This window comes from Lepidothrix coronata, unplaced genomic scaffold (assembly GCF_001604755.1).
Source record: "Lepidothrix coronata isolate B3197 unplaced genomic scaffold, Lepidothrix_coronata-1.0 Scaffold140, whole genome shotgun sequence".
Classification (NCBI taxonomy): domain Eukaryota; kingdom Metazoa; phylum Chordata; class Aves; order Passeriformes; family Pipridae; genus Lepidothrix; species Lepidothrix coronata.
This window is the reverse complement of record NW_016690320.1, coordinates 386,201-412,742: the sequence shown is the minus strand read 5'-3', so window position 1 is coordinate 412,742 and position 26,542 is coordinate 386,201. Positions and strand designations below refer to the sequence as shown.

Genomic DNA, 26,542 nt, shown 5'->3' with positions numbered 1-26,542 from the left:
GTATTCATTGGTGGTTCCTCATCTGACTCTTCAGCAAACCCACTCAAACCTGTTAGGCAATATTTTAGAATTGTAAGGAATAAAGCACTGATTTTTATGAAGTTCTCTTTTCACTACAGTTCTCTTATGGCAGATTATTACAGAAGCATTGCCATTACTCCTTTTAATGAAGAGTGAAATCCAGAGCATGTGTTTGGTTTGTTTTGATTATGTTCCCTGATGTGCAGCATTTTTTCTTTCTTCCCAAGGTTTTATTTTGGCCGCAGAATCTCATTAACATCTAAGAATTGTTTGTATTTTGGCTTCTTTTCTAAGTAGGCTGTAAACATAAAACGAGAAACAAATGAACAGAGGAGATGGCAATGAGGAATAAACAAAAATGCGAGAGGGGAATGCTCCAGTTGGAAGCTGCAAGGAAACATTGGTGAGCTTCCCATTGCTGTAAATCAGGAGAATGCAGTTTCCCACTTCTGACCCACAGGAGAAGTAAACTTTCCAGCAATTAGAGCTGTCAAAGAATCAGTCATGTGAAATGTTTGCAAGAATCTCATCTGCTCCCATCAATTCCATTCTGTTGCTGAGTTCAGTAAGGTTCACCAGATTTACTCTACTGATTAATGGATGCTGGTTGGTGGAGCTGTGCTGTTTTAATGCAGTGTGACATCTTTAGAGAATTAGCAGACAGGAAGCCATCTTTCTAAAAATGCACATAAAAATATCACAAAAGTTTGTCCAGACCCTCTATAGGCAGAAGAGGTTAAAGATCATGCAGAAGTCAAAGCCACGAAACTTAAGTTAATTCTCTTATTTATACTCAAGGTAGAGCAATAAATATAAAGACAGGCACAGACAAATAAGATTGGTCTCACTTTGCTACTACAGACTTTTAATCTGCAATCTTTCCCATTGAAATGGGTAAAAATTTCTATTTCTCTCAAGATTGAGCCTGGGGGATGTCAACACATGGTCACAAACAAATGACAGAGTACATACTTTTCAGAAAAGAAGTGTTTGTTTCCTAAGGATGAATTGCTTTCCCTCCTTCCTTTACATGTTTCACCAGTGTGGCCACATGTCATAAGCTTTGCAGGTAAAAGAGTGTGTGTGTGTGTAATACACACACAATGGACTTTGATACCTGTTTGTCAAAATAACACAGATCAAGAACTGTATTGTTTCAGGAACATGCAGGGGTTTTTAATTTCATATATAAAGAATCACTGTGTGCAGAAACTGAATCCAAGAAGGTCGATGCCACGGGGGGAAACAGGTGGCCATAAAATACATAAATACATTGTGGGAAAACAGGAGTGGAGAACATGGCAAGAAGGCAGCCAAGTGTTATTTACAGAGCAAAGCCACAAACAGACCACCCTGGGAAGGAAACACAACTCTTACACACAAATCTGTATGTGCTCTGCAGGGTTTTAAGTGCACATATGTTATACTGCCAAAGTTACATTTAGGGAAATTTAATGACATCATCTTCCAATTCAGAACCACAGAAACTATCAATGAAAATAAAGGTAACTAGCATGACTTTTTTTCATCAATTAAAACTTTGCAAGGTTTCAGTAAAATAAGAAAACCCAAAATCGTTCCAGCATCCCTAAATTAGATCTCGCTCTATTTTTAAAACACTGTTAAAGAATACCCTTGTCAAATTCTGCCCACATGTACCACAGTTATCAAATCAGTTATCCTGAAATTTAACATCTGTTGGCAGCAAAGACAACTGTAATTTTTATGTTACTGTGATTTTTCTTGATGTTTCACTAATTAACCAAGGCTATACTGTAATGCCCCATGTACCACATAAATCCAGACACGGAGGTTTGATACATCCCTTGCTGAAAGAGAAAGGACGTGTTTAACTGATCTCTGACAGCCCTCTGGAAATCTCTGCTTGCTGCATGTGCAACAGTACACATTAAGTGTTTGCAAAGTGGGTTCAGGAAAGTACAGACCAGGCCTCCTCTTAGGGCTGTAACCAAGTTTGAACTCAACCATTTCAAAGTTCCAACGTTCTCAAAAGTTAGGATAAGTTCTTTTACCTCTTATTTCCAGCCACGGCTGAAATGTCAAAATACAATGGGAAAGACTGTTCTGTGGTATTTCCAGCTGGGACTTGAAGTAGGCATGTAATAAATCTCACAAAGAAGGTCTGTTCTTGTGAGATTTCCACCACAGTTTTGCAGACTCAAGAGGTTTGAACAAGCTTTTTTAAAGCATTTGAACTTTTGGCTGCTTATCTGAACCATTTGTGGCTGCCCATCGCTGATCTGTGCTTATTGCTGGAGTGTGGCTTGGCTTAAAGCACTTCTTAAAGAATTGTTTGGGGAAATTACACAGGCAAAGTCCATACACCTGGGAATGCCCATTTCCATTCCACGACAGGATTCTCCTCTTGTCTTTCAATAGGAACACATTCCTCTACAAAGAAAGAGAGACTTCTGACCCTCAAAAACAGTCCTTTCGTGGCGAAATAAGAAAGCTAATGCCAAAGGCTGACTTTGCAAAGCTACTGACTACTCCTTTATTCCACTGACTTCCACTGGAATCACTGCCACTGGGCTCCTCTGAACACCCCAGTTATGAGGGATGTGTGAATCTTAGAAGATCCTGCATATCCCAGCTCAAATCTACGTTTTTTTCCTGAAATAAGCTGTTCCTTACATCCTCTTTGTGAATCCAACCCCACTGCTGGCAGAAGTGGTGGTGAACAATGCCAACTACAGTAGCAAGCATTTGGAAGAAATGAATCTGTACACTTATATAAACTGAGAAGGTAACAAAATCCATTCTTTGCTCTCTGGCCCTAGAATGTTTGTGGTAAGAAAAAAACCTCCAACATTTTCCACATTACCTGCTTCACTTCTATTCAACACATATAAATAAGCATAATAACATTCTACAGTTATGACCTTCAGGTCAAAAGCTGCTTTTAATTCTGCAGAGGGCAGAATATTAGTGTAGAAAAATGAAGCAAATGGTGCTAGAACCTTCACTGGAATGACTGTGCTTTGTGTGGTGGAACCAGTAGCTGATAGCAGCTGGGCCAGCTTTTTCAAGAAAGATGTCTTTGAGGGTAGAATGCGTTTTTCTCTCTTACTTGTAAAATATCACTTAAAAAAAAAAGGCACTGCCATTTCCCCTACAGCAAAATCTTTCCCTTTGCACTAATACACCTATACTTCACCTGGTAACTTTCTGTCCATACTATGCCAGAGTGTACACTGGAAAAAAAGTGACAACAGCACACATTTATTAGTCTATATTTTTGTTTTTTTTATAAAATCTATTTGAGTTGTCTAGAGGCTGAAAATTTTGCAGGCCTTTAATTGTAATAAGAGTCTATCAGCCTTTTTAATTATGTGATTTAATTATCAGCTACCTGTTCTACTTTTGAAGTTCCCGTTCCATCTCTGCATTTAAACCATGTGCAAAATCTTCTGAGTGTCCAAACTAACGCTCAGCCCATGAGCCTGACATTCCCAGCTTTCAGAGGTACTGCTGCAAAATGATCTAAACCATGAAATCTTTAAGTTATGGATGGAATCTTACAGCTTCAGTGAGAAATTACAGTATTTGTCTGTCAAAAAAAAGGGAGATGCAACCAGGAGTTTACAGGCTGAAGGCTCAGCTTGTCTCCAGATGAAGTGGATAGGCAGGCATCCACGGGAGACCAAAATACCCAGCTTTTCCTAGCCCATGTTTGTGAGCCTTTTAATGACAGCATATAAATATCACCACTGAACAACAACTCTGAGCCCAATCACAAAACAAGGTCAATCACCACTGGGTTTGTTGCTTTCATGCAGAGACTCATTGGAATAAAGAACCCCCCATGTTCACAAAGTACAGGAGCCTGAATTAAGCTTGCCTGAGTTTAGGAAGTTGTTCCCCTCTTTTCACAGCTAGAAGATAATTGTTTTATGGTTTGAACTTAAACCCAGACATCAGGCCTCAAATCTGCATCCTCTAAAAAAAACAGTGAATGAGTTTGAATTTTAAGAGTTTGAATCTTGACTCTCAGGCCTAAGCAAGGCAGAATAATAAATCTCAGCACACTCAATATTTTGGGAAGTTCAGACTCAGAGCCAATTCTAAATCCAGATGTTTGGCCACATACCCACATGCCCTTTCTGTGCATTCTTGTATCTTAACACAAACTTGAGATGCCCTTGGGATCATTATGTTTTTGTTTGCTTTTGCCTGTTCAACAGATCAAGGATAAATATGGAAAATAAGATTACTCCTTTTATGGCTGCACAGATACACATTTTTTAATTCTGATGCCCCTAAGTTTTAGAAGATTTGGCAGCACAAGATGAAGAGAAGCCTTACCCTGTCACTCCAGTCTGTGAGGAACCAGCTCTTGGCACAGGGGCCCATGTCACAGTTCTCAATGTCATTTGGCCGCAGCTTCATGTTACACTCCTCGTCATCAACAACGTCCCCAAGGTTGCTGACACACTTCACATCCCGAGTCCTCTGCCCCACTCCACAAGGCACTGAACACTGCAACAAAAGGGAGGTGCATCAGCACTCTGAGCAGTGGCTTATCAGGGAGCTGGGAACATCCAGCTCATTCATTCCTGCTAGGGCAGGAGATACAGAACTATTCTAGATTGCCAGGAGTAGGGAATAAAACCACATCAGTTGTATTAAATCATATGCTCACTCTGTGGCATTCTACAGTGTATCACGCTGATACATTTGGAAAACACGAAATTCCATCTTCAACAGGTCATACTGCACTTATCAAAATGAACTGCTGATATTTAAGTAGCAGGCTGACATACTCTGCATCATATTGATCTTGACCTATAAAAGCAGATACGAAGCAAGAGAAATGCAAAGAAACACAACTCCTGAATCCCACTTCCAAGCAGAGGCCTTCTCCTGCTTTCTCCAGCCTCAGAGAACATTGACAGCTCTGGGTATCTCTGCCTGATACCTGATATCTCTGGGTATCTGATGCCTGATGCACAGCCTGGGGGAAGTAGGAGCAAGGAAGCACTTCAGGAGAGAGAAAAAAGTAGGTTTAGTTTGAGGGTTTAAGCTAGAATTTTTCGTGGTCTATCCACCTCCATAATTCAGCAACTAAAAGTTTTTTGCTTTGTTTCATGGAATACTGACAGATTTGTGTATCACTTCACTTAATACAGCAGGATATTTTCTCTTTCACACCATGGCCATGAAAGTAATTGGGATGGTTGTCAGCTTGACCGAACCTGTTGTAAGCAACACCGAAAAGTTAAATCTCAAAACTGTATCATCCACATTTATCTAAAAGTCTTGGCATGGCTTCAAACCAACTACAGTAACAGGGACTACTGCCTTTATCCTAAATACATATGTGATGTTAAATAACTCCTGGAGCTAAGCTCTGCATGCTGTGAGAAAGAGCAATAGGTTTGCCACCTCATGCAAACCTCTCAGGACTCTCCTACTCACACAGCATGTAAAAAAAACATCGCTCAGACAGCTTGTGTATGTCTGTACAGACATGGTTTGTGTTTTTTATCTTCTTTCTGGTGAGGAAACTTTAATGGTCATAGTGAAGCAGGGGTTTACTGAACTAAGATTTACTTATTTCCAAGGCCTTCAACATTCCACTTCCCCGTTTTAAACAAAACCAAAATTCACATTTGATTGGTGACACCTGGAAGAAAATTCTTACTCTTTTCTGAGGTTTTACGCCCCGAATGAGTCAATCATACTTACTGAGGTCCACTCTGTCCTGATCTGCCACTCACTGCAGATCTTCAGCTGGCAGGTGCTGGTGGTCTCAGGCTTCTCCAGGTGGTGGCACCGGTACTGCTGCACCGTCAGGGTGCGGTTGGCGTAGATTTGCCGGCACAAGATCTGGCGGTGCTGCATCCCCAGGCCACAGGTTTTGCTGCACTCAGACCACTCCCCTATGTCCCAGCTGAAGGAAAAAAATAAAAAAGGGGACATCTTTTTTTCAGCAAAGAATTCTCTAATACTGAATCTTAACAGAACTGGAATGACATGATTCTGATGCTGGTACAGAACCCTACAAAATAGCACTTAAACTGCTGCAAAACAACCTCTTATGAGACAACATTATATACTTGTATACACAATCCACCTGCAGTGGTTCATAATAACAGCCATGGATACAGATGGCCCAATTTATGGTCTCAAGACATATTACAAACATAACTTAAGCCTCTGATAGCTGTTTGGTTTTTTAAAGATTCTACCTATAATATATATTACTGCTGGAACGACACTTCCCAAAAGTTTAAGATGTACAACGTAAAGATTTTCTGCAGCAAAGATTCTAAACAATGGCAGTAACACAAAAATTATGTAATGCATCCAGGCATTCATTCATCAGCAAAACTGAAATAGCAAATGATAAGCAATGAATAAATACAATTCACTTTAGAGATGAAAAAAATCCCTAGATATACTCTTCTCATTTCAAGATTTCATTGTATTTATTTTTTCACCTTTGTACAAATACGTCATTTTCCCCTTTCAGTTTTCATTTCAAGCATGAAGACAGACACAAATAAGGGAAGTATCTGAACTGTTCACATATTTTATTTCAGAACTCTTGTGGAGAATAAGCAAAATATTTGTATTTAAATATTTAAATTTCTTTGCTTATATTCTTGACATTATCCTGAATTAATATGAGTTGTTAGAAGGAAAAAGGTGAGAAAAATGTTTTTGGTAAGAGAAGACATCTCCATGTAAATGGCTTCAGAAATTCCTGAGTATCTAATACACACCAGGAAATTGCTTTCAGACATCTCTGACACTGTAACAGCACTTACACCACTGGAAATCTCCATGGGATAAGGAGATTCTGCTGCTCAGAAGAGAACTGAGGAGTGTAACCACCAGAGAGATGGAAAATTGACCTAAAACAACGTTGCTACAATGGCAACTGGGTTTAACCCTTTTTTTGGTATACTCCCTGAATGAATTGTCCTTTTGGCTGAGGGGTTATATGTTTATTTTTCGTTTTTGAGTATTTAAAACCTGTTGCTTAGCCAACTGCAGTGCACAGTGTCATTTCAGAAGGAAATCACAGCTGAGCTGGATTAGTGTGCTGGAAACAAGGACCACTACTTTAGAATCCAGTCTTGGAGCTGAAGAACTACCCAATTCAAAGAGAGGGAGTATTTACCAGGGAGCTGCTGTGAGCATTATCTCATCTTTGTATATGACCCATGGAATGAAAAGGTGGCCACTGCAGCACCTGGATCTAATGTGGAGTGATAGAACTCACAGAGCCTCTTCTTTAGACAGGTATGTGCAGAAACCTCTCACTTGAAAAAAGATGTACCCACAGAGACCATGTAGCCTGTGCCTGCCTGAACAATCACACACATTTGGAGGAACTGCTACACTTACTTTTGCCAACTTCCCTCTTGCCTACTCCGAACACTGTTCTCCCTGTGAAGGGGAAGGTGGCCAACAACGACTAAGGAAAAAAATCCACTACACTTTATGACACAAGGGCACAGTACTTAGAAGATCAAACTAGTTTCCTGCTCAGAACAGCCTCTTTCACAGACAAAACCTCAACGGCATTGCCTTATTTCACTTGACATAAATTGTAATATCTTACAAAGCTGGACATGGGAAGAGGTTGCAGGCCTCCTCTTCTGGGATGGGTTTGGTACTGCTGTCACAGTAACCCTCGGGGACCTCCTCGTGAGTGATTCTGTTGACACAGTGGAAAATTGGGTACTGTGATCCTGAAATGGAGAAGAAAATTAGGTGAAGGATTGCAGAAGACTCCGCAGTTCTAACAGTAGCATCCAACACTGACGTAGAAAGGAAAAGCATAACTTGACAACAGGAAATACAGACTTTATCCCAAATTTCCAAATGTAAGAGCTGAATGCTGTACTGTTTACATGGTCATACTATGGGAAGTATTTGGTATATAGAAAGTATAGCACAGCACTGTAGGAAAGGCTGAGAAAACATGTCCCTGGGTCTGCATGAGATCTTTACACTGCAGAGAGTACAAACATTAAGTATTTAGGCAATTCAAAAACATGCAGCTAAGAGGCCACAATACAGGCTTGGCAGGAGGAAAAAACTAGCAGTTATTCTGCTGTGCTTCTGGAAAGAGGCTGAGCCTCCTGACTTCAGTTACGTGGAGAGTAAATACAGGAGAACATCATCCACTTTATCTGGATTTTGCAAAAATCCATCAGGCAAAGCTTACAAGTTAAACATCACCAAAAATGACTACTCTTCATATTTAATGCTCAGTCTTTAAGTAACTTTCATGCCAGAGCAGAAAGACAGAACTCTACTATTACTACAAAGAGCCAACATGTGAGCTTGTATTTGGTAAACAAAAAGTTAAAGTACATTAACTCAGCCAAGGAGAAGTGGTCAAGGTACAACCAACAACTGCCAGTTCAACCACTTGAAGCCAAATCACTGACTTAAAAATGGGGTGATTTTAGTTTTGGGCTATTCTACAGCAAATAACTCTGAATGACTAATTATTTATTGGTATTGGAGCCTGATTAGTGCAGAAAATCAGGATTAGGCCGAGAAAGAAACCACAAACAGGAAAATTAACTTTGAACTGAAAATGCAAGATTTTGCTTAGGTTAGAGCTAACTTTCTTGCACAGAATGAAATAAACACCAGTGGAATGCTATTCAACCAGACAAGCAGATTTGCAGTTTACACTTCTTCCCACAAACTTCCTGGAACGCTTTCCTCCCTTTCCTGGAATGCTTTCCTTTGCAGATTTCATATTTGTCATTTTGCCTTTGAACCCTCCCACAAGCCACCTCTTTTCTGTGCACAGTGTCCAAAGCACTCACCTTTCCCACAGGTAGTAGTGCACTCAGTTTTTCCAACCTGTTTCCAGTTGTGTTCTCGGTTTTGCCTTGGCTGTTGCATAGCAGGCACCTGGTTTTCTGGCTGATGAGAAGGAAATCTTCCTGGCTGAATAACTGGAAAAGTTCCAGCTGACTGTCCAGTGAGAATGTCTGTCTCTCTGTGCAAATCCTCATCCTCATGACTTGTACCTTCTGGCATTCCCAACTGACCATTCAACGGCTCCCCTGATGATGGACACACAACAGAAAAGTAAAATAATGAGAATGAGCCTCACATGCGAACGTCAGTCTATGCTCTGATCCACTAATAATCAGAATTGGAGTTTCATTAAATTTGGAAGCAGCTTTGATCTGCTATGTAGAGAATTCCTAATAGTGACCTGCAAAGACTGTGTTGTTTTAAACTAAGATAACCAAGTCTCAGTCTGCAAATACATTAAGACTCTCCAAACACACTGCAGAGTTAATGCACCCAGTGTGTCAAAATTTCCCAAAGCTTTTTAGTTTTGTACCATGCTCTGCATCCTGTGCCTCCCCATGGCCCAGCCCAGCTGCTCCTCTTTACAAACAGGCTGCAAACAGAAATTTGTCAAGGCAAGTCACGACCATCAAAACGAGGACCAAATTCACTTGCAAATGTTCTGCTGTCCTTCAGGACTTTCTAGAGCACACACAGCACACATCCACAGCTCAGGCAGGAGCACAGGCTGCCCAGATTCTGCCTTGGGACAGAAACACTGTTCTGTTTGATCCTCTCCAGTTGGGAGAGGAAAAAGAAACTGTGAAGGGTTGTTTCAAATTATCTCACACTCTGAAAAGAAAAATCATGTTTTATTTCATTTCTGAGAGAAGGTTACAATGCTCCAGCTCATGCAAACCCATGGCTAAAATTTTAATAACAGAACTGTTACTGAAAGCAGAAATCTGTGAGCAGATTCCCACCTAAAGTATAAATAATCCCTGCCTGTATTAATTCACTGAAGTTACTAAATCTATGCTGACATCTCATTCAACATGTAGGGTGAAATTCTGGGCCCCTCTCACATCAATGGCAGCATTTACACTGAATTTAATGGTATGAATTTCCCCATTAGTTTATTGGGTAACCAAATGTGTTAAATAATAGGAAATGGTGGCATTTTACCTGGCCTCCTGTGAGCAAGTAGCTGAGGACTAATGACATTGTCTCCTGGAATGATATACTCGTAATGGATACCTGGGTTAGGCTGCTGATGTATCATCTAAAAAGAAAAACAGCCATATATTGAGTGCTTCCATTTGTTACTACTACTTAAATATCAACTTGATATTTAATATGAGTTGAAATATCAACTCAGCTACATAACATCATTTTTCATCGGTCGTGATAGAAGCAATGGCTAATGACTGTCTCCAAAAAATACAAAAAGAAGGAAACACAAGTTACTGCATGTTTGTAAAGAAGAAAATACAAGTTACTGTGTTTGCAAACTGAGCCAGCTTATGACAGCACAGAAACTATTTGTCTAAATCTTTGAAAAACGTCAAACTGCCATGCTTGGGACCAAGGTGGGCTGCACCAGCCACGGCTGTGCCTCTCAGCACTGTGAGCAGCAGAGGCTCATACCAGGCCTCAGCAGCAGAAGAGACGGTCCTGAGGTCAACAAAACATCCTCAGAGAGCAGGAGCTTGACAGATGCCTGAGGAAATGAAAGCAAGGGAGGAACAAAGCAGAGAAAAACAAATACCACAACCCCCGATCGACACATTTGGCCTTCTACCTTTTAAAGGTTCACCTGTGGAACTTGAACAGAGCACATGCACACAGCACACACGTGTGCACCTCCCAAATCCAAGTGTTCCTTCCCACACCACACAGATACCTCGGCACCACTCCCTGGAGCCTCAGCAATCACCCAGCTAAAACTACTGACATTGTGCTGCCCTGGCCATGAGCTCTGCTCCTCAAGGGTGGAGTGAACACATTCCAAAGGCCCACGTTCCTGTCACAGCAGCTGAAGAGTGCCTGTGCAACCCTCCTGCATCCTTCCACGCTCATTTGCAGCTCAGTGAAGGTGTAATCTAAGTGCAGCCAGACTCCCACTGCTTTACAGCAAGCCACAACTCTATCAAAGTGCTCATTATGAAACACAGGCAGGATCTATAGGTAAATGTGAAAGTGAAGCTGAGTGTTTTCAGAGCACTGCTACACAGGCCCATGTGAGCTGACACCAGGCAGGCTCTGACGGTCGCTGTTACTTTGGGATGCTTGTTTAAGCAGAGGCAGAATGGGACCTGAGCAAGCTTTGACTTTATAACAGCTTTTTAAAGCTGTCAGTAGCACACTCCATACCCAACTGGCTTCTGTCATGTTGTTGCTGTGAGCCTGAGCATTCTCACACTAGGAATGCAGGGGTACCATAAGCTGCTAATTTCACTACTTTTGCTTTGATTACTTCAGTACTGCTTCTAATGATACTTATGCTTTAGTCCTGAACTCTCAGTGGGGATTAGTCTGGTAGAAGCCTCAGATTACACTCCAACTACCTTTTTTAAAAAACAAACAAACCAACCCAAAAATCCTCCAAGCAAACAGCAGAGCTTGCACTAGCTCCTTGGTTCTGGCAATCCATGGACCTAAAAGAAAAAAGTCATGCTATGCTAATGGCCTAATGACCCAGCAGAGCACAATTAACGCTTCAAGGCTTCACTAAGTTCGTCACATCAATTAATACCAACTAGGGATTCAGACCTTTGTTTTTCCTTGTGTCAGAATCACTTTTTCCTTGCCAAGTATAATAGCTGTTCCTCTAAAACCTGTCCCTCAGAGATCACTCACTTTTCTGAACCATCTAATAATGCACTGCCTGTAGTATTTTTTTGTAAGGGTTGGTCCTTCCAATGTCACTTTGTTATCCAAAAAATACACCCTCTTTGTGTTTGGTCCTGAGAGAACCAAGAACTGCGAGCTGACTTCAGCAGAAGAGTACGTTGCCCCTTCCAGAACCAGGACTCTGCTCTTTAGATGGTTCCAGGAGCAGCTTTCCAGTTGTTCATATGGTTTTAGCATCACATTTCTCAAAACAACCGACAGACATGTTATAAAGAGTTTAACTGCTGAAGTCCCTAATTAGTATATTGTCCCAGCTTTCCTGCAGGAAAATTCCTGCAATGATAGAATAGTTTGCTCTGAGTTAGTGGACCTAAGTCTTTGTAGCAACGTTTACTTCACACTTGGACAGAACTTGCATCTCTTTATCTTGCTGTTATAACCTCCTGTAAATCAGAGAGCTTTTTCCTCTCCATTTTCAGAGTGCAAGAAAGACAGCATGATCTCAGGCAAACAGGACAGAAAGCCATTTGGAGTTCCCATCTGCAAATCTCTTCATTCTGCTACACAGAGCATAAAGATCATGAGTATGGATGAAAAGAGAATTGCATGATTCAGGCAAGACAAAGTCTGAAGAAAGACATCTGTATCTGCATGGCTACACATTTCAAATCCATAAGAGAGGTTGTGTCATGCTGATGATTGATTTTCTTTCATCTAGCACTATCCAGCTTTATCTTCCCACACTACATTAAAAAAGACAGTGAACTATCATCTTATAATGAATTGTAGTATTCCTCATATGAACAAGAAACATCTCAGATAAGAGTCCAGCCAAATGAGATGTGGCAATCCACACCAGCAGCCACAGAGCAAACTGATAAAGCTGTGCCCATCATGTCAGCTCCTAAGAGTCACTGCAAAAGCAAAAACAAAAAAAAAAAAGAAAGACACTAAGCCTAAACTAAAACATTACACTATCATAAATTTAAACTTCAGGCTTTTTTATGGTATTACTTTGGAAATATCTGTTTAATCCATTTCCTGACCCTTGTCTCTCTGGGTCATTACATATTAGGCATCAATCAGCTGACAATAAAAACTTCCAGCCAAGCCTCAGCTCACAAACCCTGTAACTGCACAATGACACATGGATTTTAAAAACATAGAGTCTGCATTGCAGAACTAGCCCAATCACTTACTTTTCCAGGCTTTTGCCAGTTGTACATTGCCATCAATGGGAAAAGAAGTTTGGATCAGTTGGACCAGATGATCTTAGAGGTCTTTTCCAACCTTAATGATTCTAATGTTAGCATAATTATGACACTGCTTTATTAAGGCACCATATAGCAGATGGGGAATAACTCTGCCAACATTTAACTTTTCCCAGCTTAGTAATCAGGGCAGTTACTATTAATTCTTCTATGAAATGACCCAGCACACTCAATTTTCCCCCCATATTGCACTCAAGGACAAAAAAGCCAGAGCTGGATGAAACGATCATATAATCAGCTGAACTGGTTTTTTTCAATAAATTGATTTACTATGTGGGAGTGTATGATCTAAGAACACACCATTTATCTTTGAAAAAGTTGTAATCAATTCCAGTTATATTTTTTACTTCAGTATGATGAACTAAAAACCTGTCCCATCTGAAGTACAAAGCTTTTTCAATATGATTTCTCCCTCTTGGACACAATTTGTCTTTTTCTCTTCCTTTCTCAAATAGCTCTTATCTATAGTCTCCTAGCACAGCTTCATTTTAAATCTGCCCTGCTTCAAATCTTACATTCTATAGGTTTTCTGCATTGTTTCTTTTAAAGGAAACTGAGATGGTACCCCTCTGTGAGAGGCCTTGTCTGGCTTAGGTATTTGCTTGTTCACCATAAAATTAAACTATTTGCTCCAATTAAACAATTTTGCTTCAATAGAAAAGTATCCAGAGAAAATCCAGTTCACAAAAAAAAAAAAAAAAAAAGAAAAAAAGAAAAGAAAAAGCCCCAGACATTTGTATGTTTTATCTGTTTTACTGAACAAGTAAAATTGGGTTTACTGGATCAGTAAACTCTGAGGGAAAAAGGCTTGATTTAGATTTCCTATGACCTGAAGCAAGATGGAAACAACTGCGAACAAGTGTAAAATAACAAAAGCAATGTTTCAAACTTAAAGTAACAAAGTATTGGTACTGAATGTAATTTTAGTGTCGCAGGTTAACAATGAACGGAACATTTTGTTTTTCCATCAGGAAGGTTAATCTAAACACTAACTCACATAGACATCAAGGACTTCATTTGTTGGGCCATCTGCTAAAAACGACTCCCCTGCAGTGCTGGAGATCTCGTTTGGGCGCCTGTAGGTGAACATTGTCCCACCACCTTCGTATCTCCCGGGCCGATCGATCGCCCAGTTCCCGTTGATGATGGACCGTCCCGAGCGGCTCCGCAGGGCTGCAGGGATGGGACACAAACACAAGGACTTGGGTCAGAGGAGATCACCTTCACACTCTGGTGCCCAACCAAATCCCCAGAGGAGCAGAGTACACTGTTAGGGATGCTCCAACGCCAAGGGACGAAGCTGTTGGAAGGAACAACTGGATTAGCGGTTGTGGAAAAAGAAAACCCCAAACGCAACCCAATCTTAGAAAGCTTTGTCTGAACACTTCGTATGTTTATGCTGCAGGAAAAGAAAGTAGAATCAAAGACAGTTTGGAAAACTTCTCCAACAGTTTCTCTGACTCATGTGACTCAGCGAGGCAGCGGCACACGCTGAACACGTACGGATGCCAAGGAAGTGGTTTTCCTCCACTTTCTTCCCATTGAATCGATTATTTTGTGATTTAGGCAGAACAAAACACTGAGTCAGACACAGGAAATCAGTACATTACACAGTGTAGAAGCACCAAACAATTTAGGGACACAGGAGTATCCTGAGTTGCTAAAATATTCCAGTTATTCTTCATGGAGCCGTTTGGCCAGTGCCTCCATTTCCCCTTCAGAACAGGAATTTTTTGCCAGAACATCTGCAGGGCCCTGATCTGCAGCACAGTTTGGAATGATGAGCTCTCTTGCATAAGAAAAAGTGACTTGCAAATCAGGTACTTGTGAGAGAAGGATAAAATATGGAGCCAATATCCAGCCGGGAAGTGCATTCCCTTTGTTATCATGGGCAAGTCACTGCTTTCGTGACTCAGGTGCCTCTGTTCCTTCTGCTTCCTACTTCCTTTATCTGTTTATGTGACTAAGTCCTTAAGGTCAGAAACTCCTGCACATATATGTGCATAATTGTATGCAATATTGGTTATATATTATTTTAAAATATAGTAATATCTTGAGGCTGAAACCACATCAGACATTGTTTAAGCACACTGGAAATACACAACCCTTTCTCTAAACTCATAGGTTTTCCATTTTATTATGAAAAAGTTTGCTTTTAAATACAGACTTTAAAACAGACAACAAAATTTGCTAATACCCTTGGTTGTATATTGCTTGGTAATTTACTTTTTAAAATGTAAATTCAAGGCACAAGCTTTGAACTTACAAAAATTTAGGGTCAAGGATCCAGATATTCCAGAGACTGTTTCTTCTGTGCCATGTCCCAGCAACTGTGATACTCAGTTAAAATGCTCTCAAAACTACACACAACTATTCATGTTACTGGGAAAAACTTTAGAAGTCTACATGCATGGCCTAAATGATGGGAAATTAAATTTATGCCATTAATTCCAAAGTAACGCACATTAGAGAAGAAAGTTAAATTGTTTGTGCATATTCCAGACATCTGAATTGACTTAATTAATCAACAGAAGCAGCCTTTCTGCTTTTGCTGCAGGCCTCTCAGTGAACACCAGCGTGACTGTGTGGAGAAAAACACCACAGAATGCCAGTGTAAAGGGACATCATGTTAGGATAGAAAAGGACAGCAAGAGAACCACCCTGCAAGGATCACTGTTCTTGTATATAAATAAGTGATTTTAAGTGCAATACTACTGCCAACATTTCAGAAAGCACGTCAACCACTTCACTACTCCTCTTTGACCACCTCCTTGTTGAAAAAAACCCTGTATTGTGAAAATTCCATAGTTACAGACAAAGATGCAGGCAAATATAGACATGTGGATTGAATGGCCACTACAAAATCCAGGGAATTGGACAGATCAGTATCTTCATGCACAGAGCAAGTTCTGCCTTGGACCCTACCAAAGACTGAGCTGCTCTCCAGGCTCAAAGCCAATCCAGCAGAGGACAGGACAGAATATCCTGTGTGAAGGGACAGTGCCACTGCCAGTGTCCTTGTCTAAAGTTTAACATTCAAAGTCTTTTTCCCCCCATAGGAGGGGTTGCTGGTGACTACCCAACTATATGATTTGCTTAATATTGCTGAAATCTTTTATAGCAGATGACTTCATTGTGGTTTTTGATAAATTCTGCAAACAGTGCTTGGATACCATCACACTTAGGTCTCTTCTATGTCCTTACCATTGTTATTCATGAATGGAAGAGCAATGGCTCATTACACAAAGTGTGACTTTATCAGTCTTCAAACACCAACCACCTCCAATCAGTCTTCAAACACCAACCAACTCCAGTTTTCAGGTTTGTCTGTGATTTCAAGTCAGCTTGCACTGGCTTGCCTTATGCAGAAACAGAGGGATGCAACACTGATGTATCATCTAATAACTAACAAACATCTGAATTGCAGTCACATGGGATTTATGAATCACTCCTGCCCCAAACCAGTACTGTCACACCTCTTACAGAGGCAAAGGACTCAGCAACCTACTTTTTCAAAGTAACTTTTTCATAACAAAGGATAGGAAAACAAATGTGCAATCTGTAAATTTAAAATTTAAATTAGTTTAGTCTTTACTATTAGTATCCCAATTTCTGCAAGAAAAAATTTAAATAGTATTGAATCTGCTTTTAAAAGAAAACAAGGTAGAAATAGTATGAGTATAAAAGTAAACAATTTTATTTACAAGAGTTTATATTATTGCATTTCCTTCTTCCTACACTGTAAGAATTTTTTGGTTTATGGTTCTGGACAAAATGTAAGATGTAGAAAGGTGAAGGATTAAAGCAGCTGCTACCACCAGCCCATATTGCTGACAGTGTTTACTTTCAAGGAAATACATAGGACAGGCCCTGGACCACTTGTCCTGTAAAGAGCCTCGATGGGTGAAGTTTAAGACTTGTAATTCTCCCTGTCCAAAATACTCCATGGATTTGAGTGGACAGGCAGAGCTGCACCCACACAAACCTGGAGGGACTGAGTCACGGGGGAGAACTTCCCACCTTTTCAGACTTTACTGACACACTCACAAAACAGTCTCTGCACCATAAACATGAGCTGAAAAATATTTTATACAACATCAGCCAGGAAAATGGCCTCATCATTACTCACACGGGGCTGTGAGGAAAAATTATGGCTCACAAACTGTTGCACACAGGTTAAATATGAAACCCAGTCACATTGGTTACTTGCTATTTATACACTATTTACACTTGTTACTTTTTAATTCAAGCAACCGTGGATTAAACACTTCTGCAGAATTTATTGGAGACTGGGTTTACGTTGGTTTATTAATGTGGAACACTTCCTCAACTTTATGATCTGGGTATTTTTTCTTAGATTGATGCTAAACAAATAAATGAATTATCAAGAGCTCAGAAAAAAGCAAGAGCTGGCTAAGATTAAATTGTTATTAATAATGAAGCTGTAGAAAGATGGCTGTCTGAGAAACTGCGAGCACATTAAACTTTCATTTCAAATCCATCATATGACAGATTTGAAAGAGGCCTCTCCATAAAAAGGGAAAATGTTCCTCTTTTATGTTTTGATCACTCTGCAGCTACCACCTCAACTCTGCCCCCTGAAGAATTTTTATGGTGCTAATATTTTTTGCCAAAGCATGAAAGATTATGAAAAGCTCTACCATTAATTCCTCATGAGGAATTTCTCATACAGGCTGTAGCTCATTTAATCTATCTTTCATCTTTGAAACGGCTTTTTAACTAAAACAGTGTTGTTTACAGTGGCCTTCAATAATGTTTTGCACGAGCTGTACAGAGTATTTCAGGATACAAGCTCGATTAGCATTTCCATATAAGCAGTTTGATATATTTTGTAAATGTCTTGCTGAATGACTCCCATTTTTCTAACCATATCTGAAGAGAAATATTTTATGTGTGGGCCTAATACCCACACTATTTGCAGTACACTTCCACCCAAAATAGGCACAGTACCAATAATAAAATGAAACCTCTCAAATCTGGCAGCAGCACTAATATCCAGAGTAATACAGTACATTTTTCTGTCCTAAGGCAGAAAAGTCTGTCTGGGAGAAGTGTCCTAAGTCCCACTTAATTGCTTTACAAACCATAATAAGACTTCAGACAGACAGAATCAAAGTTATTTCCCATATACAAAAATGATGAAGGGTCTCTCATTTGGTCCTGACCCAAACAGAGCGAGGCAGGAACACTCCTCTCTGCTGGGAAGAGGATGCACGTCTGCAACTGTGGCCAGTGGGAATGGAAGGGAAGGCTCGTGCTGCTGAAGGCAACTGTGAATGTCTTGCTGGTGATTTAATCCAGGGAACCTGGACAAGCTGCAGATGCACTCAAGGTGCAAGTCACAGATTGATAAGACACTGTAAAAAGTTCTTTGATAAACATCCTCAAAGGAGGCACCAAGAACAGGCATTTGGGAGAGGAGGGTGGGGCTCTCAAGCTGCGTTTGTTTTGCAGCTGCCAATTCAACCAAAGCATCTGACAGGCAACTATCTTATATTTTTACACCATTAACACAATTTTTACGTGACACATCACATTTGGAGCGTATTTTTAATATTTTATTTTAATAAGCCTTTTCTTTTTTAGTTCTGTTGCTGTTCCAGTTGAATTAAAATGCAAGAATATCTTGGCCATACTAGCTTTCTGTAGAAACAACACCACCTTCCCAGCATGTTTAAAGAAAATGCCCAGATACAGCTGCAGTAAGTAAGAAGACTAGTTCTGAATAAGCATTATGACCAAAGACATGAAAGAAATGCCCAATTTCTACTGTTTATGTTTCCTGCACAAAAATAAATTATATGGGGCTTTCAGAACTAAATCTAAAATACTCACACACTGGTTATAAAAATCAGAGCAGGATGGTGCATCTCGTGCTACTAAACCACCCAGATCCCCCTGTGCAATCTCCTGGGAGAATTCAGTTGGTTTCATGGTACAAACCATGAGGAACTTCAGAGAAAGAGAAACTTGGAAGTGAGGGGTTTGTTGGAACAGTCCAATGAAATATGCACTAGTTCAAAGGGATTCTCTGAAATAACTCCTTTCCAAAAGGATAGATATTTGCTGATTATTAGAACACACCTTAGTTACAGAGCATTAAGAATAAATTTGGCATGAACTGAATTATCTATTATTTGCCTCTGAGTTTTTGAATTCAAACTCCTATTGAGGTCATGGCAAAGCTCCCACAGGACTCTCAGCTTAATTCAAGAAATATGAGTAGGGCTAAGATCTCATGATCAGTAAGAATCAAATGATTTTAACAATCTGATCCTACAAAACCCTTATTCCAGAGCCAACAGAGGATATTAGAAAATGGTCAGCAGTTCACTGACTGGGCTCTAAATTAGTATCAGATTGTACAAACCAAACCTGAAGACAGTGTCTCTGCAGGTTGAGCACCTTTACCTCTTGCACTGTATTTAGTTTCTTCACTGGCAACTCATACAGGGTAAGGGTGCAGATCTCCTGTGACAAAAACGGGGCACCCTCTAAACTTTGCACAGCTGAGCAAAGGGTTGCTGAACTTCCAACTATTTTGGAAGTTCAAAGCCATTAGTGGTCACTTGAACTGTGCCCAAAAGGACACAGACTATAGAGTGGGACTCTCCACTGAGAAGTGCTACATGACCTCATGTAATCCTCATGCAAAAGAATACTTTCCAATACAAATTTTAGGACAAAAAACCCTGTGTTTGCCTCCACTCCTACTCAATCCAGGGAGGACTAGAAGCAAACATAATACAAAAGTATAACATGACTTGTCAGGTGGTTTTAAGATCTGGACTGAAACCAGGAGTAAATCGGGTGTAGTGACATTTTCAGTCCATTTTCAAAGCCTGGGAATCAGAACCTTCTGCACATGTATCCAAATTTTAGAGACTTACTCCTGTACAGGTCTGGGAAGCATCTGAAATTTTGAGTTTGTCTGACTACACAGCTACCCTGTAATATATAGACCCCTATCCTAACAAATCTTACTCATTTTTTCACTTACTAGGAACTTAAAAATCTACTTCTCAGAAACACAACAAGCATCTTTGCTTACAGCTTTGAATAGCTCAGGCATATGCTTATTTTGCAAAGGTACTGTTGCATGTTATCCTTGAACTGAGTAGTAGTCATAACATTGCAAATTAAACATGACACATGGTGTTTATTGCTAACATTAGCATTCAAGCAATTGCTTAAATATTGTTATAGCACACACTAGATAAAAGCACCAGACTGTCAACACTGTTACAAGGAAACAATAATTCAAGTATACTCTTCTTTCCAAGGAAAGGCTTATGAAGTTTCCTTTCTTATCTAAAATATTAATTGTAGACTTCAGATCAACAGCCTAATCCTGCTCAAGGAGTTGTTTTGATATTCTCCTTAGGGACCTATCGTATTAAAGAAATTCTGCTCCACAGGGGAATAAATTTGAAACAGTGAATTGCATTAAACCAGTTCTGCCAAGTTTGTCCTGAGGTCCTGCTTTGGCAGGTTTTATCCTTCCACCATGATGGTGTCAAAAAAAGCAAGTACAAAATATATAGGTTCTGCTGTCTTAGGTTTAATTTAAAGTTGTTCCATTTTTGAGGAAGCAGTCATCTTCTGGATGTATTTCCTAACGATTTTGAGAGCAGCAAATCCCACTATAGCTTTCAAAAGATTTGTGATTTTTTTTTTCCCACTTGCAAAAAACCCACAACTATTTACTTTCTTAAAGGTCTACAGCTAATCATTGCAAACAGAAATGCTCATTTTCTGCACTGCAGCAAACAGTCATTTTCCTTTTGGAGTCTTCATTAAACTGTTGCCCTCTAATTTCCCCCTGCTGTTGCAGTTTCCTCTTCACTCAGTTATGCCTGTTCCTTTTCATGCTTCTGACTCCAAAAGCCACATTGATGCACCAGCTCAAGGAAAATGCTGGGGCAACAAAGCAGAACAGACAAATAACTTCTGCTGCAATAAACAACATGGGCTTTGAGAAAAAAACACCCTGATTTGTCATATAGCTGTGCAACCTATTCAGGCCAGACAGGTTCAAATCTCAACAACTTCAATAAAATCTCCAAATGAATTGCAGATTCAGTCTGCACGTCACCAAAGGCAAGTATCCTGAGCTTCTACCAGGGCAGGATGCAGGATTTCCCTGTGTTTTTTAATGGTCTTCCCTGCTAGGTATCAGTTACAGTCAACTGACACAAAACCACATCAGCTGTTCTACACTTCCTCTTCTGTTATGCCTTTTTGATGAGAAGCAAAAGGCAAGAAACCCCCTCTCTGAGCAGAGTATTCTCATTCTGACTTCCGAGCCTCTGGCACACACAAGGTCCTGCAGAATAATCACACAGACATATGACATTTGTAAAATGTGATAATAGGGCCTTTATTATCCTTCAGTGTCACTACTGCTCTCCCACACATCACACTCGATCCCAGCGGGAAGCAGTTTGCAACACTGAGAATACAACGACCCACCTTTGGAAAACTCACAGAAATCGTAGTGTTACTCACTCAGCAAATGTTCTGCATCCTATTACCCAGCTGCCACACTAACACTGCAAACCTCTGTACACAGCCTGGAGCTTTTGAAATAGGGAGTTCACGAAGCAGATTTGATGATGCAAATAAAAAGGTTAATTAAAGCAGAATTTCAGCATTTTGGTAATTCTTGCACTGCAAGGCAGAAGCACTCCTTCTGAGTTGCATCTTCAGTTACATTTTCAGTTTTCTTCCCATTACTGCTTCCTTTCTTTAAAATTGCTCTGGTAAAAAGCCTTCTCCCATTTTTCAAGCAGGTGCTTTCGAGTGACTGAAGACTTCTAATAATATTATTCTTAAGTACAAAACTAATAACACTTACATGATTCCCAGGCTTTCCATGGGGAGTAAGTTACTCAAAGGCAATAATCCCAAATGTTGAGATATTACTCTAAAGAGCAGAGAATTAGAGAATTAGAGAATACTCTAAAGAGTATTCTTACCCAGAGCATACAATTAGTTAGTAAAAGCATTTATTGTAGGACATATTTACTGGGAAAGCAAATGAAAGAACAAGAGGAAACAACAGAGATGAAGTTGATCTTTATGCTAGTGTTTTGTTTATGAGGTCTCTAACACAAACACCTGCTCAGTCCTCCTTAGCATGACAGGCTTTAATGAAGTCAGGAAGGTGTGGAGGCATTAATGCTACGTGCTATTAATTACATATGCAAGCATTGCACTGCATCAGGATCTCAATATCCACAATTAAAGATGCAACAACCTAGTTCTTCACTGTGGGAGTTTCAATTTCCAACTTGTATCAAAGTAGATGGACTGCAATGAATAAAAAAAGTCCTGTGAGAAATGACATCATTCCCAAACACATTTATTGCATTTTATGAGTAGTCTATCACAGCCCCTACACTGGAGTTTGTGAGAGACAAACTGTCAGAAGGCAGCCCAAAGCTTGGGGAAGGTAAGAATCATTGCAACAAAAACTGAAAATGAGCAGGTTCCATTATTCTGCAGATGAGCTGAACTAAAGGGGCTCACACAATTAATCTACACAATGACACTACATGATAAGAAAGATGAACTTTCCATTTGTTTTTACCTAGACATTCTCTATAACTACATACCTGAAATACATTTTACTAAGTACTATTAAAGACCTAAAAAAAGCTCCTGCTCTTTTAACTTGCACAGAAATTTCCCTTGACTTGAAGGGGTAGCAGTGAATGACTAAATTTCCAGCTTCATTGAAGTCAGTGTAAATATTCTGCTGTTGTCAATTGTATGCCATTTTACCATTGGTCAGGTCTGTCTGAAAATACCGAAGATGAAGGACAGAAGGACTGGCCCAAAAGTAGACTAAGAGAAATGAAATGTGAAGATAAAGGACAGCACTAAAACACACTAAAACTGGAGTAAAAATCCTGGATGTCTTGCAGCTGTACATAAACTATGTTAAATGTATATGCAGTTGCACATTTACTATTCTGTTTTCAGGAAATGCAGCACCTCAAATGGAGCTCCTGTGGTTCAGAAGAACAAAGGAATTCATCAGCAGGATCTAACTCAGAATTTTGGGCTTTTTTTTCTATACAGAACTTCACAAAGCCCTTTCCCATTCTTACTTACACATCCTTAATTTCTTAATTTAAAGAAGGCAGGGCATAACTAAGGTTACAGTTTCTAAGTGGCAGTCTCAGGACTTCAGCTCTTATTGGGAACAACCAGAATTTCAGTCTAAGCCCAGTGAAAAAGCTTGGCTGGAATTCTTAGCAACATATTTCCTGTCCTACCTCAGTAACATCAGGAAATACTCTCCACTGGCAATAGCTGTAAACCAATTATTTAGAAATATTTAGAATTATTTAGAAATATATAACAAACAACATTCAGGACTTGGTAGTCTCCAGGAGGGATACATTTCCAATATAGCAAGTGATATTTTAGCCATGCAGCTCCCACTGAATCTGCAGATTACAGTATTTGGCTTAGTTACATAATTTCAGTTGGAATCTGGTTCTTATATTTCAGAAGTTGATCGGAGGGGCTGTTAATGGCTCTGAACATGATAGCTGAGCCTTCTGGCACAGCTCAGCTGCACATTAGTTACCCCAGCACAGAAACTCAGCTCACATTTGGCAAAAATCCTATGGGTAGATAAATGCAATTGAATTATCTTCTAATCTAGACATTAGTTCAGTCAGAAGGGTTAGATTAGTGAAATGCACATGTGTAAATACCCCACTCTTTTCTCCAGCTGGCATAACAAAAAATGTTTTGTACCTCTTTGCACTCCTGACAACTGCCAAGAACTGGAATAGTTGGATGACAGCTAAGCTAGAAAAGTAGATTGTGACATCTCTGCAGAAAAGAGCACTGTATCTCATGAGAATCAAAAGCTAAAGAAGAAAGAATCATAACAGCTTCTTTTGTTTGCTAAATAGCTTTTAGTCCTTGCAATGAAAAACTGGAGTTAATGAATACTCCTAAACTGTTTCGAATTTCAAGTGGAATTTCTCAAGAATTTTGGATGCTCTGTGTGGTAAAGTTGAACACTGTAACTCAAAACACACAGATCTGAGAGCACTCTTGGGTCCCCTAAGCTTAGCCATGAATTCCTCTGGCTCAATGGCTGTCATTCCCACTCTCGGGAGGCTTTCAGAGCCACTGTCTGATTGCAGGCCAGTCTGCCAGAGACACTGAAGTCTCATACAGTAACATTGGGACGAGAGCCAACAACAGGACAGAGGAGAGATCTGAAATAGTTTTCTCCTACTGAACAGCAGACTGGAGCCTGAGCCCACAGCTCTCTGAGCTGGCCCAGCAGGGCAGGGAAAACTCAGAGCTGGGCCCAGCACACAAGTTAGATCAGGGCACTGCACAGAGACTGAAGCCAAACTCAGATCAGAGGTGACTACGGGTGGGAAAGATTGCCTTTGACTAATTTGGTGGCCACTATGGTAAGATTCAGGTGCTTTGACATTAATTGACAGCAGATCCTCCCGAGTATTTAGCTCCCAGCAAAGAAAAATAATATAAATACCAGTTACAGACTGTCTCCATTTACCTGAGCACGCTCTGCCAGAACAGGAATTCCTGGCACAACAGGCTGGGTGGTCAGAGCAAAGCTGGACGTAGAGCAAGTCGAGCCAGCACTGGGATGCACTTTCTCAGACATTATTTTCTGGCTATAAAGGCTTGGCCCAGTATCACACATGTTATTGTTTATGTCAGTCCACACATTTAAACATAAAAAAGATGTCCTGGGATGGAACTGAGTTGATATTTATTTGACAAAGCTATCAAACCATGTGAAACACACGACTGATACCTGGAGATAAGCCCAGAAATGCATAGACATGACAAACCTAGAAATCATCACATTTTATTGATGACTTCTATAGCTCCAAGAACAACAAAGAATATGACTGTAATATTTCACAAAAAGCAGCACACGGGATTATTCCAGACACAAATCATTTCAGAGTATCACTTCTCATTCTATCACTGTTCTTTTTTCCCAAGCTACCTATTAAGCTAACGAAGAAAAACTAAAAAATTCCCCAATCAACCTTTTTCATGGAAACACAGGAAAAAATATGGATTTGCAAGTAGTGAGTCTATGCCCAGATCACTAACTAAGTCTGGCTAATTAATGGCAGTATTTTGTCTGCAGCATAGATAAAACAGTGGAGTTCAGATTCCAAACACACAATACAAAAAAATGAGTTAAGTACAACCAGGACAAACTACATAATTATTTTGCCATCAGGAACTAAATTTAAGTTTTTCCAAGCATATGTGGAAAGAATATAATAATAACAAGAAAGTTGCTTTTTTCTTTCTTTTAGCAAGAAGTTACTTATTTTCTACCCCCCACACTGTGCAAGCAGATCACTTGCAAACTGCTCTGCAGTTTGTTGCTAGTATTTCCAAAAGTTTGATCTTCTGGACCTTCTGCGCCAGTTCCAGAGGTCTCCTGATCAATACACTGAACAGAAATTGTTATATACAGGCTCTTAAACCATGAAATATGACTGAAATTAATTTAACATGCTGAACATTAAATATCCAACATTTCAGCAGCAAATTTCTAATTTCTCCTTTAAAATTCCACCTTTAAAATCCTTCTCTTTATGTCTCTGATTAATTCTTATTAAAGTTTGATAAGCTCTATCTTCTCCCTTTAATGGATTTCTCCAGTATCACTTTTTCAGAACTATAAAAAGTGATTAGCTACAGCCTTAATTTTTGTTTAAAATTAATATACCCAAATAATTAATTACCAAAATTAATATAACCCAAAGTCTATTTTTTTCTGCATTTCAGACAGCATTTCTCACACTGTTTACATTAACAGTGAATTTAATTTTTTGTTAAAGTACATCCAGCACACCTAGTTCATACCAAGCTGGGAACATTTTTTTTTCCCAAGTTTGAGATAAATAAGCAAGTCTTTTTATGAGTGCTGTCTACCAGTAAAGAGCCTGTTAAATACCTACCCTCCCAGAAGTCATTTAAACTGGTTTCCTGTTATAAACACAAACTAAACAATTACTGCAATGTAACAGGTTACACATGTCTAGGAAATACTCCGTGCCACTGGATGATAGCACACATTCTTCCCAAAGTCTTCAACTTTACACGACCTATTTCAATACAATTCAAGGCAAACCCAGGAGTTTTATCAGGGAGAGGGCAGACATAGAGAAATCAATCCTCTTAATCCAGTTTTTTCGTGGACTAGACCATAGTGATTGGCCTAATTTGAAGTGGTTACACGCACAGGCACTGCCAAGCCATAAACCCCAGCACTGCTATTGCAGTTGTATTCCAGGGAGCAGGACCTTGGACAAACCCCTCCCACCCCCTGACCCATGAACAGAACAAGCTGCCACTACTCTGGTGGATAAGCTGTTTATCTGCACGGACTGTGGTCCCGTGGGAAAGGCCATGGCTTGGGAGAAGCTGCTGCCCAGCCCTGTAATATCTGCTGAACACCTCTGGGCGGCCTTTGTGGAATTACAACTGTTAAACTGGAAGCACACGTTGCATCTTCCAATTTACCTCTCATTCCTGACTAATGGAAC

At 39.9% G+C, this 26,542-nt stretch overlaps 1 protein-coding gene across 1 annotated transcript in view; it reads right to left on the bottom strand.

Annotated features, from left to right (window-relative positions):
* THSD4 (thrombospondin type 1 domain containing 4) overlaps positions 1 to 26,542 on the bottom strand; it is a 97,939-nt gene that overhangs the window by 12,246 nt on the left and 59,151 nt on the right. The window contains exons 3-8 of the mRNA XM_017827545.1: positions 13,939 to 14,114; positions 10,003 to 10,099; positions 8,841 to 9,083; positions 7,616 to 7,745; positions 5,731 to 5,935; positions 4,348 to 4,521 (exon numbers count right to left, since the gene is read on the bottom strand). Of these exons, the coding sequence (XP_017683034.1) occupies positions 4,348 to 4,521; positions 5,731 to 5,935; positions 7,616 to 7,745; positions 8,841 to 9,083; positions 10,003 to 10,099; positions 13,939 to 14,114 (1,025 nt within the window). The remainder of the gene's footprint in view (positions 1 to 4,347; positions 4,522 to 5,730; positions 5,936 to 7,615; positions 7,746 to 8,840; positions 9,084 to 10,002; positions 10,100 to 13,938; positions 14,115 to 26,542) is intronic.